Below are 16,761 nucleotides of genomic sequence, written 5' to 3' on the forward strand. Positions count from 1 at the left end.
TAACCATCGCCATGTGAAGCTATAGATCTTTTATACGCCGAGAAGCTCGCCCACGCTGCTCTCCTGTGGCCAGTCCCCCTGACAGTCGCTGTCCTTGGTCTCTGTAATGCTCCAGAACGTCAGACAAATAGAGACATATAATACGTGTTCTTGAATCTGGCTTCTGTTGTTCGGCATAATACATTGAGATTCATCCATGGATATGGCATATATCAAAAGTTTGCTCCTTTTTATTGCGGAATAGTATTCTATTGCAAAGATATACTAGAGTTTATTCATTTTTATTTTTAAAAAGATTTATTTATTTGAAAGACCATTTTGTAAAAGCCTTTTTGGAGACCAGTGTTTTCACTTTTGCTGATTGCATTTGCTGATTTCCAATTGCTGTTGTGACAATTACCACACATGTAGAGGCCTAAAGCCACACACATCTATTACCTTACACTTCTGATGGCCCAGTTCCAACATGGGTCAGCAGGACTGCATTCGTCCTGGCAGCTTGGAGGAGAATCTGTTTCTCATCTCTTCCACCTTCTGGAAGCCACCTGCAGTCCGTAGCTCCTCCCTTCATCCTAGAGGTAGCAACATAGCACCTCTGAACATTTTATTTATTTTCATTAGAGAATCTTCCACACACTAGTTCACTCCCAAATGCCTGCAAGAGCTGGGGCTGGGCCAGGTGGAAACGAGGCGCCAGGAACTCAATGCCAGTCTTTCATGTGCAGGGTAGGCACCCAACCACCTGAGCCTTCCATCACTTGCTGCCTCCCAGTGTGGGCGTTTGCAGGATGGTAGAGCAGAGGCAGAGCTGGGACTTGAACTCAGGGGGCATCCCAAGCAGCACCTTAACCCCAAGCACCCACACCTCACGGCACCTTTAAAGCTTTTTCTGATCTCAGTCCCTATCATTGTATTCTTCAGTCTGACTATTCTATCGCCTTCTTTCCCTATAGGACCCCTGTGATCACGCTGGGCCCACCCAGATGATATGCAATTCTATCCCCACCTCAAGATCCTTAATCACATCATTAGAGTCCCTTTTCCCAAGCAAGGTACCGTAGTCGCAAATTCTGGGGCGTAGGACGTGGACGTCTTCGGTGCGGGCCTTATTCTGCCTACCGCATTGGGTAAGTACACCCAGACATGGACTCACTGAGTTGTGAGGTGGATACTGTTTCACTTTATCAGACACCACCAAACACTTCTCTCAAGTGTTTGTACCACGGAACATTCTTGACACCAGCGTATGAGAGTTCTGGTTGCTCAGCATTCTCACCAAGATTTGATGCTGTCAGCATTTTTAATTTTGGCCATTCCAGTAGAGACGTAGCAAAGTCTCGTTACAGTTGAACTTGCATTTCACTGATTACCAGTGACATTGAACACTGTGCTTACTGATCATTTTTCTTCATGAAGTATCTTCAAATACTTTACCGCTTTAAACAAATGTTGACTTTATTTTTAAAGATTTATTCATTTGAAAGGCATAGTTACAGAGAAGGAGAGACACAGAGAGATCTTCCATCCACTGCTTCACACCCCAGATGGCCACAACAGCCAGGTTTGGACCACGCAAAAGCCAGGAGCCAGCAACTCTATCTGGGTCCCAGGCACTTGGGTCATCTTCCGCTGCTTCCTCAGGTGCATTAGTGGGGAACTGGATTGGAAGTGGAGCAGCTGGGATTCCGACTGGTACTCTGATATGGAATGCTGGCGTCACAATGTCTGCCTAACCTGCTACACCACAATGCCAGTCCTGGTTTTGACTTTTTTTTAAATGTGTACTTTTTGTTGATTTTAGTCTTTGAGGGGCTGGTGTTGTGGTACAGCGGGTTAAATTGCCACTTGCGGTGATGGCATTCTGCATTGGAGTGCTGGTTCGAGTCCCTACTGCTCCATTTCTTTTTTTTTTTTTTTAATATTTATTTATTTGAAAGTCAGAGTTACACGCGCACACACACACACACACAGAGAGAGAGAGAAAGGTCTTCCATCCGAAGGTTCACTCCACAATTGGCCACATCGGCTGGAGCTGCGCTGATCCGAAGCCAGGAGCCAGGAGCTTCTTCTGGGTCTCCTATGAGGGTGCAGGGGCCCAAGGACTTGGGCCATCTTCCACTGCTTTCCCAGGCCATAGCAGAGAGCCAGGTCAGAAGAGGAGCAGCAGGGACTGGAACCGGCGCCCATATGGGATGCTGGTGCTTCAGGCCAGGGCATTAACCCACTGAGCCACAGCGCAGGCCCCTCCATTTCTGATCTAACTTCCTGCTAATGTACTGGGGAAAGCAGTAGATGATGCCCCGAGTACTTGGGCTCCTGCCACCCATGTGGGAGAACCAGATGGAGTTTTGGATTCCTGGCTTTGACCCAACCCAGCCCTGGTTATTTTGGCCATTTAGGGAGCGAACCAGTGGATGGAAGATCTTTCTCACTTGGTCTGTCCCTCTCTCTTACTCAGCCTTTCAAATAAATACAAAATAGACCTTAAAAAATGCTGGTACACTAAAAACAAAAAAAACTACTTGAAAGGCAAACCGGAGTATGGGGGAAAGAACCACTATATTCCTAAAGTTGTATCTATGTAAGAATGTATTCATTAAATAAAAATCAAATAAATAAAAAAAAAAGGCAAACCAATAGCAAGAGACTGAGATAGTGAGAGTGACAGTGACAGCGAGACGCAAGAGATGGAGACCAATGTCTTCCATTTGCTGGTTCACTCCTTAAATGCCTGCAACAGTCAGGGCTGGCCCAGTGCTAACCCAGATCTCTGAACTCCACCCTGTCTCCCATGTGGGAGGCAGTGATCCAAGTGCTTGACCCATCATCTGCAGGCTTCCAGGATGAATTAGCAAGAAACCTGCTCAGAAGCAGAGTAGCCGGGACTCAGACTGGTACTTTTTTTTTTTTTTTTTTTGGACAGGCAAAGTGGACAGTGAGAGAGAGACAGAGAAAGGTCTTCCTTTTTCTGTTGGTTCACCCCACAATGGCCGCTGTGGCCGGCGTGCTGTGGCCAGCACACCACACTGATCCAAAGCCAGGAGCCAGGTGCTTCTCCTGGTCTCCCATGGGGTGCAGGGCCCAAGCACTTGGGCCATCCTCCACTGCACTCCCGGGCCACAGCAGAGAGCTGGACAGGAAGAGGAGCGACCAGGACAGAATCCGGAGCCCCGACCGGGACTAGAACCTGGTGAGCCGGAGCCGCAGGCGGAGGATTAGCCTATTGAGCCGCGGCGCCGGCCCAGACTGGTACTCTGATATGGGATGGGCAAGTGTTGGCTTATCCTGCAGCATCACAATGCCTGACTCCACTCTGCCATTTAAATTTTTTTTTTTTGTTATTAAATAGCAAGAGTCCTTTGTACTTATTGGATAGAGACCTTGGTTACTAGTATCTCTTGTGAGTATCTTTGTCACTGTCTGTTACTTGGCTATTTATTTTTTCAAGTATAGTTTTGATTAAAATTGAAAGCCTAGGATCCATCTTGAAAATCAGAGTTACACAGAGAGAGAGAGAGCGAGAGAGAGAGAGCGCTTCCATCTGCTAATTCGTTCCTCAGATGGCTGCAGTAGCCTCGGCTGGGTCAGGCTGAAGCCAGGATGCAGGAGCCCCATTCAAGTGTCCCATGTGGGTGCAGGGGCCCAAACACTTGGGCCATCTTCTGCTGCTTTCTCAAGCAAATTAGCTGGACCGGAAGTGGAGCAGCAGAGGCCTGAACTGGTGCCCATATGGGATGCTGGTGTTGCAGGCAGCAGCTTAACACACTGTGCCAAGTGTTGCCCTGCCCCACCCCCAAGTGGTATCTTAACCACTGCCTTTTGTTGCTATTTCAAACAAATAAATCAATAAAAGAATCTTCCTTTTTAAAAAGATTTTACTTATTTATTTGAGAAGTAGAGTTACAGACAGAGAGAGTAAGACAGAGAGAAAGGTCTTCCATTCACTGATTCACTCACAAAATGGCCAAGAGTTTGGCTGATCTGAAGCCAGGAGCTTTCTCCAGGTCTCCCACGCAGTGCAGGGGCGCCAGAGTTGGGCCACCACCTACCGATTTCCCAGGCCATAGCAGAGAGCTGGATCGGAAAAGGAGCAGACGGGACTTGAATGGCACCCATCTGGGATGCCAGCGCCACAGGTGGAAGATGTTTAGCCCACCATGCCACAGTGCTGGCCCCTAAATGAATCTTCTTTAAAAAGTAACGAAAGGAAACTTTATGTTCATCTTTTTGAAAGGCAGAGAGAGCAAGTGAGTGAGTGAGAGGGAGAGAGAGAGAGAGAGAGAGAGCTTCCATCTGTTGCTCACTCCCCTCTGGGCCCAATCACCTGAGCCATCACCTGCTGCCTCTGAGGCCTTAGCGGGAAGCTGGATCTCCATGGCCACATCAGGACGCGCGGATACAGGGTGCAGGCAACCCAGCTGTGGCTTAATCTGCTTCTCCACATCCCCGCCCCATTCCAGAGTGCTTCCTTTGGACAAGGTCAGGTGCTAAGACGTGGGGACGTGGCTGTAAATGGCAGTCTTCACCTTCAGGAAGGTTACAATCTAACTTGCTTATTACCTGGACTCCGAGGGACTGAGGGAGGAACGCCATTCGTCGTTGTGCTCTCAACCTTAAGAAAGAGGCACACAGTCCAGCGCAGAGTCTGACTGCAACCTTCCCAGGGAGGCTCCGGCAAGAGGCAGCAAATCACAACACGTTCCATTCTCCTCACCGTGTCTCAGGAGCCGCCTGAGACACAGACACAGATTTCTCTGTGCGGAAGTTCACTGATGCGGTTCTAGCGTCGAAGGACACAGCCTGACCTAACGACGGGAAATGGGAACATGGTTGATGTACATCTCCACACCAGCCTATAAGTAGCACTTAGAAATGGAATGAGGCCAGCGCCCCGGCTCATTAGCCTAATCCTCTGCCTGCGGCGTTGGCACCCTGGGTTCTAGTCCCGGTCGGGGCACTGGATTCTGTCCTGGTTGCTCCTCTTCCTGTCCAGCTCTCTGCTGTGGCCCAGGAAGGCAGTGGAGGATGGCTCAAGTGCTTGGGCCCTGCACCCACATGGGAGACCAGAAGGAAGCACCTGGCTCTTGGCTTCGGATCAGCGCAGCGTGCCAGCAGTATCGACCATTTTGGGGGTGAACCAAGGAAGGAAGACCTTTTGTCTCTCTCTCACTGTCTAACCCTATCTGTCCAAAAAAAAAAAAAAGGAATGAAAAACTGAATGGGGCCAGCACTGTGGTATAGCGGGGAAAGCAGTGTCGGCATCCCATGGGGCACCAGTTTGAGTCCTGGCTGCTCCACTTCCGATCCAGCTCTGCTATGGCCTGGGAAAGCAGTAGAAGATGGCCGAAGTCCTTGGGCCCCTGCACCCACGTGGGAGACCCGGAAGAAGCTCCTGGATCCTGGCTTTGGATCAGTGCAGCTCTGGCCATTGTGCTCAACTGGGGAGTGAACCAGCGTTTGGAAGACCTCTCTCTCTGCCTCTTCTCTCCCTGTGTAACTCTGACTTTCAAATAGATAAATAAATCTTAAAAGAAAAAAAAAAAAACTGAATGACATGGGTAAAAGGCAAAAAAAAAAAAAAAAAAAAAAGGCAGGGTAGCGATGTCTACAGAATGTGCTCAAAGCCATCCATGATTTCATGCTCTTTATGTCCCCTGGATTTTTCGGATGTTTGACAGTGTGTTTCTACAAATGGAACTTTTGATTCTTTTTTTTATTTATTTACTTAAGGCAGAGATATAGAGAGAAGGAGAGAGACAGAGAGACACACAGAGCAAGAGAGATCTTCTATCTAACTGGTTTACTCCCCAAATGGCTGCAATGGCCGGGGCTGGGCCAGGCCGAATCCAGGAGACAGGAGGTGCTTCTGGATTTCCCACATGGGTGCAGGGGCCCAAGCATCAGGGCACCTTCTGTGACTTTCCTAGGCACTTTAGCAGGGAGCTGGATCAGAGGTAGAGCAGCTGGGACTTGAACTGGCGCCCATATGGGATGCAGACACTGTAGGCAGAGGTTTAATCTTCTACACCACAGCCATAGCTCCCAGAGGCATCTTTTAATTCAGGAGAAAGCTAGAAAGACAAACAAAATGACTACGTTTGGGAATTCTGTTGCAGGGGGTTTGACCAAAATGATAAGAAATTCCACATCTCAAGGTCAGCATTGTGATACAGCGGGTTGAGCTGCCTACCACATTCAGTAAGCACTGGTTTGAGTCCCGGCTGCTTCACTTCCAATCAAGCTCCCTGTTAGTGAGCCTGGGAAAGCAGCACAAGTTGGACCACGTGCTTGGGCTCCGGGCCTCGTGTGGCCCAGCTCTGGCTGTTGAGCCCATTTTGGGGGAGAACTAGCAGATGGAATACCCATCTTTCTCTGTAACTCTGCTTTTCAAATAAAATTTAAAAATATATATTTAGGCCGGCGCCGCGGCTCACTAGGCTAATCCTCCGCCTAGCGGCGCCGGCACACCAGGTTCTAGTCCCGGTTGGGGCGCCGGATTCTGTCCCGGTTGCCCCTCTTCCAGGCCAGCTCTCTGCTGTGGCCAGGGAGTGCAGTGGAGGATGGCCCAGGTGCTTGGGCCCTGCACCCCATGGGAGACCAGGAAAAGCACCTGGCTCCTGGCTCCTGCCATCGGATCAGCGCGGTGCGCTGGCCGCAGCGCGCCGGCCGTGGCGGCCATTGGAGGGTGAACCAACGGCAAAGGAAGACCTTTCTCTCTGTCTCTCTCTCTCACTATCCACTCTGCCTGTCAAAAAAAAAAAAAAAAAAGAAAGAAAGAAAAAAAAATATATTTAAGGGCTGGTGTTGTGGCTTAGCAGGTAAAGTGTATCCCCACCGGCTCCACGGCTCACTAGGCTAATCCTCTGCCTTGCGGCGCCGGCACACCGGGTTCTAGTCCCGGTCAGGGTGCTGGATTCTGTCCCGGTTGCCCCTCTTCCAGGCCAGCTCTCTGCTGTGGCCCGGGAAGGCAGTGGAGGATGGCCCAAGTGCTTGGGCCCTGCACCCCATGGGAGACCACGAGAAGCACCTGGCTCCTGCCATCGGATCAGCGCCATGCACTAGCCGCAGCGCGCCGGCTGTGGCGGCCATTGGAGGGTGAACCAACGGCAAAAGGAAGACCTTTCTCTCTCTCTCTCTCACTGTCTACTCTGCCCGTCAAAAAATAAAAAAAAAATAAAAAAAAGGGCATCCACATCCCATACGGACACTGGTTTGGGTCCTGGCTGCTCCACTTCAGATCCAGCTCCCTGCTAATGTGCCTGGGAAAGCAGTGGAAGATGGCCCAAGTGCTTGGGGTCCTGCACCCACATGGGAGACCTGGAAGAGACTCTTGGCTCTTGGCTTTCAGATCGGCCCAGCTCCAGCTGTTGTGGCTACTTGGGGAGTGAACCACAGAATGGAAGGTCTTGTTCTCTCTCTGTGTAACTCTGCTTTTCAAATAAATAAATCTTTTTTTTTTTTTAAGATTTTTTTATTTGACAGGTAGAGTTATAGACAGTGAGAGAGAGAGACAGAGAGAAAGGTCTTCCTTTTCCACTGGTTCACTCCCCAAATAGCCGCCACGGCCGGAACTATGCCGATCTGAAGCCAGGAGCCAGGTGCCTCCTCCTGGTCTCCCATGCAGGTGCAGGTGACCAAGCACCTGGGCCATCCTCCACTGCCTTCCCGGGCCACAGCAGAGAGCTGGACTGGAAGAGGAGCAGCCGGGACTAGAACCTGGGGCCCATATGGGATGCTGGCGCCGCAGGCGGAGGATTAACCAAGTGAGCCATGGAGTCAGCCCCCAAATAAATAAATCTTTAAAAAGTATATTTAACAAAAGAAACTCCACCTATATAACAAGGGTTGAGAGCAGTGCCAACATTAGCTGCAATAACTTTGGTGTCTACCATGTGCAGAGGCCAAGCAAGCTTAGTATCCCTGTTTTACTTGGGCCCTGCACCCCATGGGAGACCAGGATAAGTACCTGGCTCCTGCCATCGGATCAGCACGGTGCGCCGGCCGCAGCGCACTGGCCACGGCGGCCTTTGGAGGGTGAACCAACGGCAAAGGAAGACCTTTCTCTCTGTCTCTCTCTCACTGTCCATTCTGCCTGTCAAAAAAAAAAAATAAATAAAAAATAAAAAATAAAAAAAATGATGTAATCGAGGTTCCAACCAGGTTTGTTGGTTTTAAATCCTGACCTTTTTGATTACGCTAAAATAGAAGCAAATTAAAAATAAGGGCAATAATAAACATTCACAGCCAAATCCTGCAGGAAAAGTTCTGTATGTTTATGGCAACGCTAGCCCCGGGCAGGATAGGTCTGGTTGCTGTGGACAGTCGCAGATCACAACATATTTCTCCTTCCTGGAGAGCTTCAGTCTGTATCTTTTTCCGGAGAAGCTGTCTGACCTCCACGACACATGTTCCTCGTTTATTGCCAGGAATGATGATGTTTTATGATTTATGATTGATCCGTGCATACCCATACGTACACACACACCCCTTCTTGCTCTCTGGTTCAACTTCAGCGGAAGCACTTGATTTTTGCACCAACAAAGGATTGCATGGACGACATGCGCCAACCCATTAAGACCTCCCTAACTTCAGGCTGTCACCTCAACGGGCAGCGGGGGATGCTCCCCTCACTTCCCAAGATTTGGGGCAAACAGATCTCTCAGGCTGCACTCTCTGTAGTGTTTAATTGCATACCATTTTCTCCCTCCACACCTCCTCCCTTACCTTCTCCCCACACAGGCAAGGCGAAAGGCCAGAGGACATGACCTTGGATCATCCTCTGCCGCGGACTCGCAGAGACCTTGGCCAAGTCTCCGCTTCTGCCCCGCTGCCCCGTGCAGCAGTCCCGCGGGAATCCCCGCCCCGCGCCCTCCCGCATCTTATCTCCGTCGCTTCCTCCGCGCGCGCCCACGGTCCCCCACGCCTACGCTGCTCGCGTAGCGGCAGCCTGGAGTCGCCCGGCCCTCTCATTCCAGACGCTCGTTTACGCCGCGCGGGCTGGGAGGGCGCTATTCCCGAACGCGGTCTGCGCTGTGAGCGCGCGGCCGTCCCGCAGGCCGGCGCGGCCTTACGCCGCTGACGCAGCGCGCCCAAGATGGCGGCGTGGTCGTCGTCGGGGGTGGCGGCGGCAGAGGGGGCGGCGGCCGTGGCGGCAGCGGCGACGGCAGCCGTGACGGCGGCGGTGGCGGCGGCAACGGCGCGGGACCTGGGCCGGGGGGAATGAGGCGGCCGCGGCGGGCCAGCGGCGGAGCCGTGTAGCAGAGAAGCGGCTTCTCTCTCCCTGCTTCCTTGACCGAGCCGGGGGCGCGCGCGCGCGCGGCCGTCAGGAGCGGGCTCCCCACCCCTCGACTCCCGCGACCCGCACTGCACCCCCACCCCGGGCCCGGAGGATGATGAAGCTCAAGTCGAACCAGACCCGCACCTATGACGGCGACGGCTACAAGAAGCGGGCCGCGTGCCTCTGTTTCCGCAGCGAGAGCGAGGAGGAGGTGAGGCGCCGGGCCTCGCGGGCTGGGGGGCGCGGGCGCGGGGGGCGCGGCCGCCGCGGGAGGGTGTGCCCGGGCCGCGGCCAGGGCGCCCCGCTCGGCCCCGGGGAGGTTCCGACGGACTTCCCTGCGGGGCGAAATCGAGGGGTGGTGGGGGTGGAGGTCCGGAGCGCGGACGGCGGGGCGGAGGGGAAGTGGCTCCGTGCGGCGGCGGCCGGAGGGGGACGCCAGCTTGCGGCGGGGCGCTCGGGGCCGGCCGCCTGTCACCCGGAGTCGGCAGCGGCCCGGGAGGAGCGTGGCTTTCGGCCCAGGCCACAGCGCGGATCCAGGAAGGGCAGCTCGTCGCTTGTCAGCCCGGCACATGTGTGCGGAGGCCGCAGCGCACGAGGCGCAGGCCGGCCTTTGTGGCGGAGAAATCGTCCCGTTCTTGGGCCGATTTGGGGTTTGCCGAGGGATTAGGTGTGTCTGAGCGCCGGGGGGTGGGGGGAAGATGGAGGGCGTTGTGCACCGGCCAGAGCCACTGTTTGATTTACAGCGCGCTGGCTAGCCCCGAAGGGGTAGCCTGAGAAGAAAAGGCATCTGATAAAATAATCTTTGCGGACTGAAAATGTTTCCTTTTGCTTGGAAAGACCGAAAGGATTGTTGGAGATCTGGGCCCTGACATTCCTCCTCTGCTAGGACAACAGAAATGTTTGAGAACAGTCTCTTTTTTGCTTAGGGTACTGAGGAAAAAAAAAAAAAATCTCAGCTTCCCAAAGCCGTTTCTGTGGTGATGGAGGGAATTCAGAGAGGGCCCATGGTTTGTAAATCCACAAAGAATAGCTGCTTTGGAAATTCGTGAGATGCCTGTGGGAATGCTTGTCTCCTGTGAGCGCGGTGGTAAAATGGCAGTTAGGGTGGAAACAATGAAAGACAGGGAAATTCAATCTGTTGGATTCTGGCGTTCCCCAGTGGGCTGAGGTGGCGGGGCGGCGGGACAGCGCCTCGGTGTTGAAATGGGGGAGAGGAACTCGACCCGTTAGTTATGAAAAGGAGCTGTGATGAAAGAGACAGATGGATTACCAGGCGTTGCTGTCCAGAAATGTTTAGGAGGAAGTGGGCATGTAAATTACTACCTGAGGAAAATTAGTGCAGCGCTAATGGTGGTGTCGGGCCATCTCATGGGTACCCTCCTTTTAGCGAAAGAGAAGGAAAGGAGATTTAGAAATAGATACTTTGGGTCCTAGTATACATTATAAAAGTCCCCCAAAGCGGATGCAGTGTAATAGTGATAGTGGGCAGTAATTATGCCTGTTTTGGAATAGATAGTGAAGAGAAGTAAATATGATTGGTAGCGGTTACTGCTGCAGTCTTTGTTCTCCTCATTATCATATCATATTATGGGATATCAGATGGGATCGCAGGCTGTTAACTGGAAGGAAGATGAATTAGCATAATAGCATGTCTTCCTACACTATGGGAGTTAAGTCTGTGAGCACCCCAATTATAAGTAGTAGGGTATGTAATTTAGTTGTATGAATGATGCAAGACTATGTTTTAAAAAGCACACTTGAAATTGAAAACACGTGAATATTCTGGGTGAATTACAACTCCTTTTTCATAAACAAATTAACGAAGTCTTGTCTCTCCATGTTCTGTTAAAGTTTTATTGTGTGCATAGCAGTGTTCATGTTGCGTGCTTAGTTGCGTGTTTAGGCTACGCCGCTGCCTCTTGGAAGTCAGACCAGGCCTAGGACTTGCCTTTTACGAGCTTAAATTTTTAAGCTATGAAACAAGTCTCTGTAGTGGATTAAAACATTTGAATGATCATGGAGTTTGCTTTAGTGCATTTCTTTTTGAACATTGGTTAATGAGCAGAATAATCATGCAAGTCTTTAATTATACATTCAGTGAGTGTTGCAGCTGAAGCCTGGGCAGACCAAGAAAATTAATGAAATGAGCCCATTTTAGACTTGCTCAGTTCAATTAAACATGAATGTATTAAAGGGCCTACTGTGGGTATAGATAGCACTGTGTCATATGTGATCTAAAGATAAGCATCCCCCCCCTCCCCAGTACTTATAGATGAGGTCCTTTAATTGAGAGGGATTTTGGACCACAGCATAATCTCTAGGGTGCTGTTCAGCACTCAGATTATATAATTGTGTTGGAAGGGAAGTAATTTGTTAGTTCCAGGAGAACTTTTATGTTCTCAGTAGACGTGCCAAAGACTGGAAGTATTAACTGCCACACATTGTGGGAATGTGGGATTCAAACATAATGGGACATTCAGCCCAGTTTTGGTTTTTAATGAGCACTAATGGCTATAATCAAGATGGAGTAGTTTATAGAATATTATTAGTGTTAATGCAACTGTAATCTAAGTATAGCCAGGACCTTGATTTTTAAATTTAATTAACCAATGTCAGGAAACATACATACAATGTGAAGAAAAAGAGATGAAACTATGAGAGGATAATTGACCGTCAGTCAAACCCGTTAGCGTTCTGTTTTTTCAGCCCTAGAAACCTATTTACAGGCCAGCAGTGAGGGCAGTTGAAATTCCGATCCAGGTTAGGATGTGTGAACATAGTTAGCGAGTTTATGGAGCATTCAATGAGCACGGGGCCCTGTAATACAGCGAGCAAGGAGGGAGCTCAGAGAGCAAACAGACCAAACCTCTGGCTGTTTTTCCCTGTTTATAACAAGAATTAACAGAAAAAATCCCACATTTAAAAGTTCTTCTCAGTATTACCAGTATTTTGGTAAATTAAAACCTCAAGTTTGGGGCATTTGTAGTAACATAATTCATTGCGGCACTTTGAACCTGATGGACAGTGGACAGTCTCTTAACCAGTTGCCCTTTAACCAGCTTGGCGTACCGGTGAGGTCCCGCGCACGCTGCTTGGGCTGATACACCCCAGCCATGGAGCCTTTAGCCATGGGATTTTTGCTTATGAAGAGTCAGTTGTATTTATTTCTGTGTCTGCTTATGCTCATACTTGTTACAATCAGGCAGTGAAATATAGTGTAAGCTAGTGAATTTCAGATAAGAAGAACAGGTTTGTGAGAAGTGTTTCAAATGCTTTGGAGAGATTATAAATGCAAGTCATTAAAATAAATCACATCTCATATAGAAACGTAAACTGGGCAGATTGGACAGGGGCTCTTAAAAGTGTAGATGTATTCTGTACATAGATTACTTTGTGAAGGTTTTCAGGTTTTTGTTCTTTCTAGAAATCAGGACTTGGGAAAGAGGTTAGTTGTTATGGGTGTGGTATATGAAAGAAAGACAGCTGGCATTTCAACAATAGATTCATACTACAAAGATTAGCAAATAAATATTTTCAATCTGTCATAGTCTCCACTTGCTACTTCATCATTAGTAGTATGGAAGACTGGAACATCCTTCTTGAATAAGTTTTGATTATTCTGAATTGGGTACTAGAACATTCATTTTCTGTCATGTTGTTCAACCTTGGCCTTCTTACATCATTCCATTTTCCCTTCTCCCCATTCCTTTCTTTTTTGGAGTCTGACAGAAGTGAGAGACACTTCTTTACATCAGTAGAGTGGAGAATGTAATACAGGCATTAAAATTTTTTCTTAATTTTTAGAAAGAACTTCCACCTGCTGGTATACTCCCCAATGCCTGTGATAGCCAAAACTGGGCAGGCTGAAACCAGGAACCAGGAACTCAGTCTGGATCTCCCACATGGGTGGCAGGGGCACAGATACTTGAGCCATCATCAACACAGGCATTTTAGATCCTGAACTGTCTAGGAGTGTGAGATACTCTTAGAAAGGTCAGTGATGCAGAGTGTACGTCAGACGACATCATGGTGCCCGGAAAAGGGAAAGCTCCTAAAGAGTTTGTTTAACCCAGGGTGAAAATGAGCGCTCAGGGCTGGCGCTGTGGCATAGTGGACTAAGGCTCTGCCTGCGGCACTGGGTTGAGTCCTGGCTGATCCTCTTCTGATCCATCTCTCTGCTATGGCCTAGGAAGGCAGCAGAGGCTTGGCCCAAGTGCTTGGGCCCTTACACCTGTATGGGAGACCTGGAAGAAGCTCTCGGCTCCTGGCTTCGGATCAGCTCCGGCCATTGCACCAGCAGTTGGAATACCTCTCTATCTGGCTCTGCATTTCTCTGTCTGTAACTACCTCTCAAGTAAATAAATAAAAATCTTAAATGAGTAGTCATGGATTGCGTCTGTTAGATTTACCTGTGTCTTAAAACTGTGCTTAAAAAGAAAGGATGGGGGCTGATGCTGTGGCAGGTAAAGCCACCACCTGCGGTGCTGGCATCCCATATGGGCACCGGTTTGAGTCCCAACTGCTCCACTTCCGATCCAGCTCTCTGCTGTGGCCTGGGAAAGAGTGGAAGATGACCCAAATCCTTGGGCCCCTGCACCTGTGTGGGAGACCCAGAGGAAGCTCTAGGCTCCTGGCTTCAGATTGGCACAGTGCCAGCCATTGCGGCCAATTGAGGAGTGACCCAGCAAATTGAAGACCTCCCTCTCTCTCTCTCTCTCTCTCTGCCTCTCCTGTGTTAACTCCATTTTTTTTTTTTTTTTTTGACAGATAGGGTTAGACAGAGAGACAGAGAGAAAGGTCTTCCTTCCATTGGTTCACCCCCCAAATGGCCGCCACGGCCGGAGCTACGCCAATCCGAAGCCAGGAGCCAAGTGCTTCCTCCTGGTCTCCTATGGGGGTGCAGGGCCCAGGCACTTGGGCCATCCTCCACTGCCTTCCTGGGCCACAGCAGAGAGCTGGCCTGGAAGAGGAGCAACTGGGACTAGAACCCGGCACCCATATGGGAAGCTCGTGCTACAAGCGGATGATTAACCAGGTGAGCCACAGGGTCAGCCCCATACTCTGACTTTCAAGTAAATAAATAAATATTAAAAAAAAAAAAAAAGGGTGGGCTGGTGCCGTGGCTCACTAGGCTAATCCTTCGCCTATGGTACTGGTACCCCGGGTTCTAGTCCCAGTTGGGGTGCCGGATTCTGTCCCAGTTGCCCCTCTTCCAGGCCAGCTCTCTGCTGTGGCCCGGGAGTGCAGTGGAGGATGGCCCAAGTGCTTGGGCCCTGCACCCCATGGGAGACCAGGAGAAGTACCTGGCTCCTAGCTTTGGATCGGTGCAGCGTACCGGCCATAGCGGCCATTTGGGGAGTGAACCAACGGAAGGAAGACCTTTCTCTCTGTCTCTTTCTCTCACTGTCTAACTCTGCCTGTCAAAAAAAAAAAAAAAAAAAAAAAGGTTGAAACTTTTAAACTTTGACTTGAGCTTTACCATCAGAAGCCCTGCATCCTTGGGAAGAGGGAGCTGCTGCTGCTGCTTTTCTCAGAACTTGAGCTCAGTAGGTTGGATGGGGAGGTGATGGGCATTGGAGATCCTCGGTGGGCAGAGACCCTGGTGGCCTGAGTGTGTGTGTCTGCAGACTGCCCCAGAGGAGCAAGAGGAAGGACATCACTACAGACCACAGCTTCCAGTACTCTCGAGAGAGGAGTAAGGCTCAGGCGGCAATCCCAGAGGCTATAACCATGATGCAGGGCTTCCAGTCCATCCCAAGCTGCTTGAGGAGTCCCCCCACCCACCCACCCTTTTTAAAAAATATATTTATTTATTTGAAAGGCAGAGTCAGGTCTTCCATCCACTGGTTCACTCTGTAAATGGCTGCAGTGGCTGGAGCTGGACTGATCTGAATTCAGGAGCTTCTTCCGGGTCTCCCATGCGGGTGCAGGGGCCCAAGGATTTGGGCCATCTTCCACTGCTTTCCCAGGCCACAGCAGAGAGCTGGATCGGAAGTGGAGTGGCCGGGACTCGAACTGGCACCCATATGGGATGCTGGCACTGCAGGAGGTGGCTTTACCTGCTATGCCACAGCGCTGGCCCCTTGAAGAGTTCTTTTGTAGCATATCTCAGTCATTGTCTAAGGCTCCTGTGAGATCTTGATGGATGCCTCGATCCAGTCACATGACCGGATGTTTTTGCTTTTCATTTCTCAAAATCTTTCCTGGGAGGTTTTGTTGTGGTTCCCTTTCTGCCTTCCCAGGACCAGTTAGTTATTTCTCCTGTTGTGTCCTTTTCTGCCTCCTTCCCAAAATGTGAATTCTGGTCTGAAGTCAGACTGTAATAGCTCCCTCTCAGTTTTTAATTTTTGTTCCTTGGGAAAGGAAAGGTTTATTTCAGCCTACAGTTTTGAGTTTACAGGTCAGGATCAGGCTGCGGGATAGTCTGGAGGCTGGAGGCTGGAGGCTGGTCACAGCCTAACCAAGCTCAAGTCTCTCTTTCTCTGTCTCTCTCCCTGGAAATTTTATTTATTTGGAAAGCAGAAATGGAAGGAGAAACAGAAAGAGAAGGAGATCTTCCATCTGCTGGTTCACTTCCCAAGTGTCCACAATAATTGGGTCTGGGCCAGGCCAAAGCCAGGAGGCAATAACTCCATCAGGGTCTCCTGTGTGGTTACAGGGGCCCAAGTACTTGGGCCATCCTCTGCTGCTTTCCCAGGTGCATTAGCAGGGAGCTGGATCAAAGTGGAGCAGCCAGGATTCAAACTGGCTTAACCTGCTGCTCCACAATGCTGGCACCCCCCCCCCCCCTTGTTCTTTAACCATGCCTTGTCCCAATCCTGCTTTTCTGTTTTTGGGGATTCTCATTTGTAAAAAAAATAGTGCTGTATATCTACTTTGTGAAACGAACTGTATTTTTCTTCACAGCCTATTACAAAAAGGAAGGGCCCATGTTGAGGAATACATGTTTATTCATTCCTCAAACGTATGTTGTTGCGGGTCCTACTAAGGACTAGTCAGCATGCCAGACCCTGGTAATACACAGATAAAAAGGCTGTGGTTCCTCAGAGCCAGCGGCCGCCCTGTGTCCATTCCCTCCTATCTCTCTAGGCCTCTAACTCCTACAGTTGTCCTCTCTTGCACACTGTCTCCTTTTTAGCTTTATCCTTCCCAGGGCAAGCAGTGTTAAGAAAAGAAATTATCCCTTGACCCTAAATTTCCTTCTTCTATCTACCATTCCGTTTCTCTCTTCCCTTTCATGGCAAAATATTTCTGCAATTGGCGTCTCCACTTTCCTTCTTCCTATTCTCTCCCCACCTCATTCCAGCTAGGGATTTTCCCCCACATTTGCTTGAAGCCAGTCTGTAAGATAACCTTCAAGTTGCTAAATCCAGTGTCCAGTTGTCAGTTGTCATGTTACTTGATCAGTCCTTTCTTTTTGAAACACTTTCTTCATTGTGCTTGTAGGACCTCTCTCTGGTTCTCCCCTCCTTTTCTGGTGCTCC

At 49.9% G+C, this 16,761-nt stretch overlaps 1 protein-coding gene and 1 long non-coding RNA gene across 5 annotated transcripts in view; one reads left to right on the top strand and one right to left on the bottom strand.

The window, feature by feature from the left end:
- Positions 1-265: 265 nt before the first annotated feature.
- On the bottom strand, positions 266-9,042 carry LOC108177419 (uncharacterized). Of its 3 annotated transcripts, XR_001794217.4 has the most exons (3): positions 8,725-8,852; positions 4,561-4,805; positions 266-572 (listed from the first exon to the last, which is right to left on the bottom strand). It is a non-coding gene; the product is annotated as an uncharacterized LOC108177419 (long non-coding RNA). The 3 variants fall into 3 exon arrangements; XR_016234661.1 differs by lacking the exon at positions 4,561-4,805 and having other exon boundaries at positions 8,725-9,042; XR_016234660.1 differs by lacking the exons at positions 266-572; positions 4,561-4,805 and adding an exon at positions 5,699-6,071 and having other exon boundaries at positions 8,725-8,925.
- A 16-nt stretch (positions 9,043-9,058) lies between these two features.
- Positions 9,059-16,761, top strand: part of NUDT3 (nudix hydrolase 3) — a 109,135-nt gene continuing 101,432 nt past the window's right edge. Inside the window, exon 1 of one of the 2 annotated variants that reach the window (XM_051854821.3) lies at positions 9,059-9,488. In XM_051854821.3, coding sequence (XP_051710781.1) covers positions 9,390-9,488 — 99 coding nt within the window. In that variant the 5' untranslated portion in view covers positions 9,059-9,389. The remainder of the gene's footprint in view (positions 9,489-16,761) is intronic. The other variant, XM_089334079.1, reaches the window with a different exon arrangement.

This window comes from Oryctolagus cuniculus, chromosome 5 (assembly GCF_051225735.1).
Source record: "Oryctolagus cuniculus isolate XC-2025 breed Fujian yellow rabbit chromosome 5, ASM5122573v1, whole genome shotgun sequence".
Lineage (NCBI taxonomy): Eukaryota > Metazoa > Chordata > Mammalia > Lagomorpha > Leporidae > Oryctolagus > Oryctolagus cuniculus.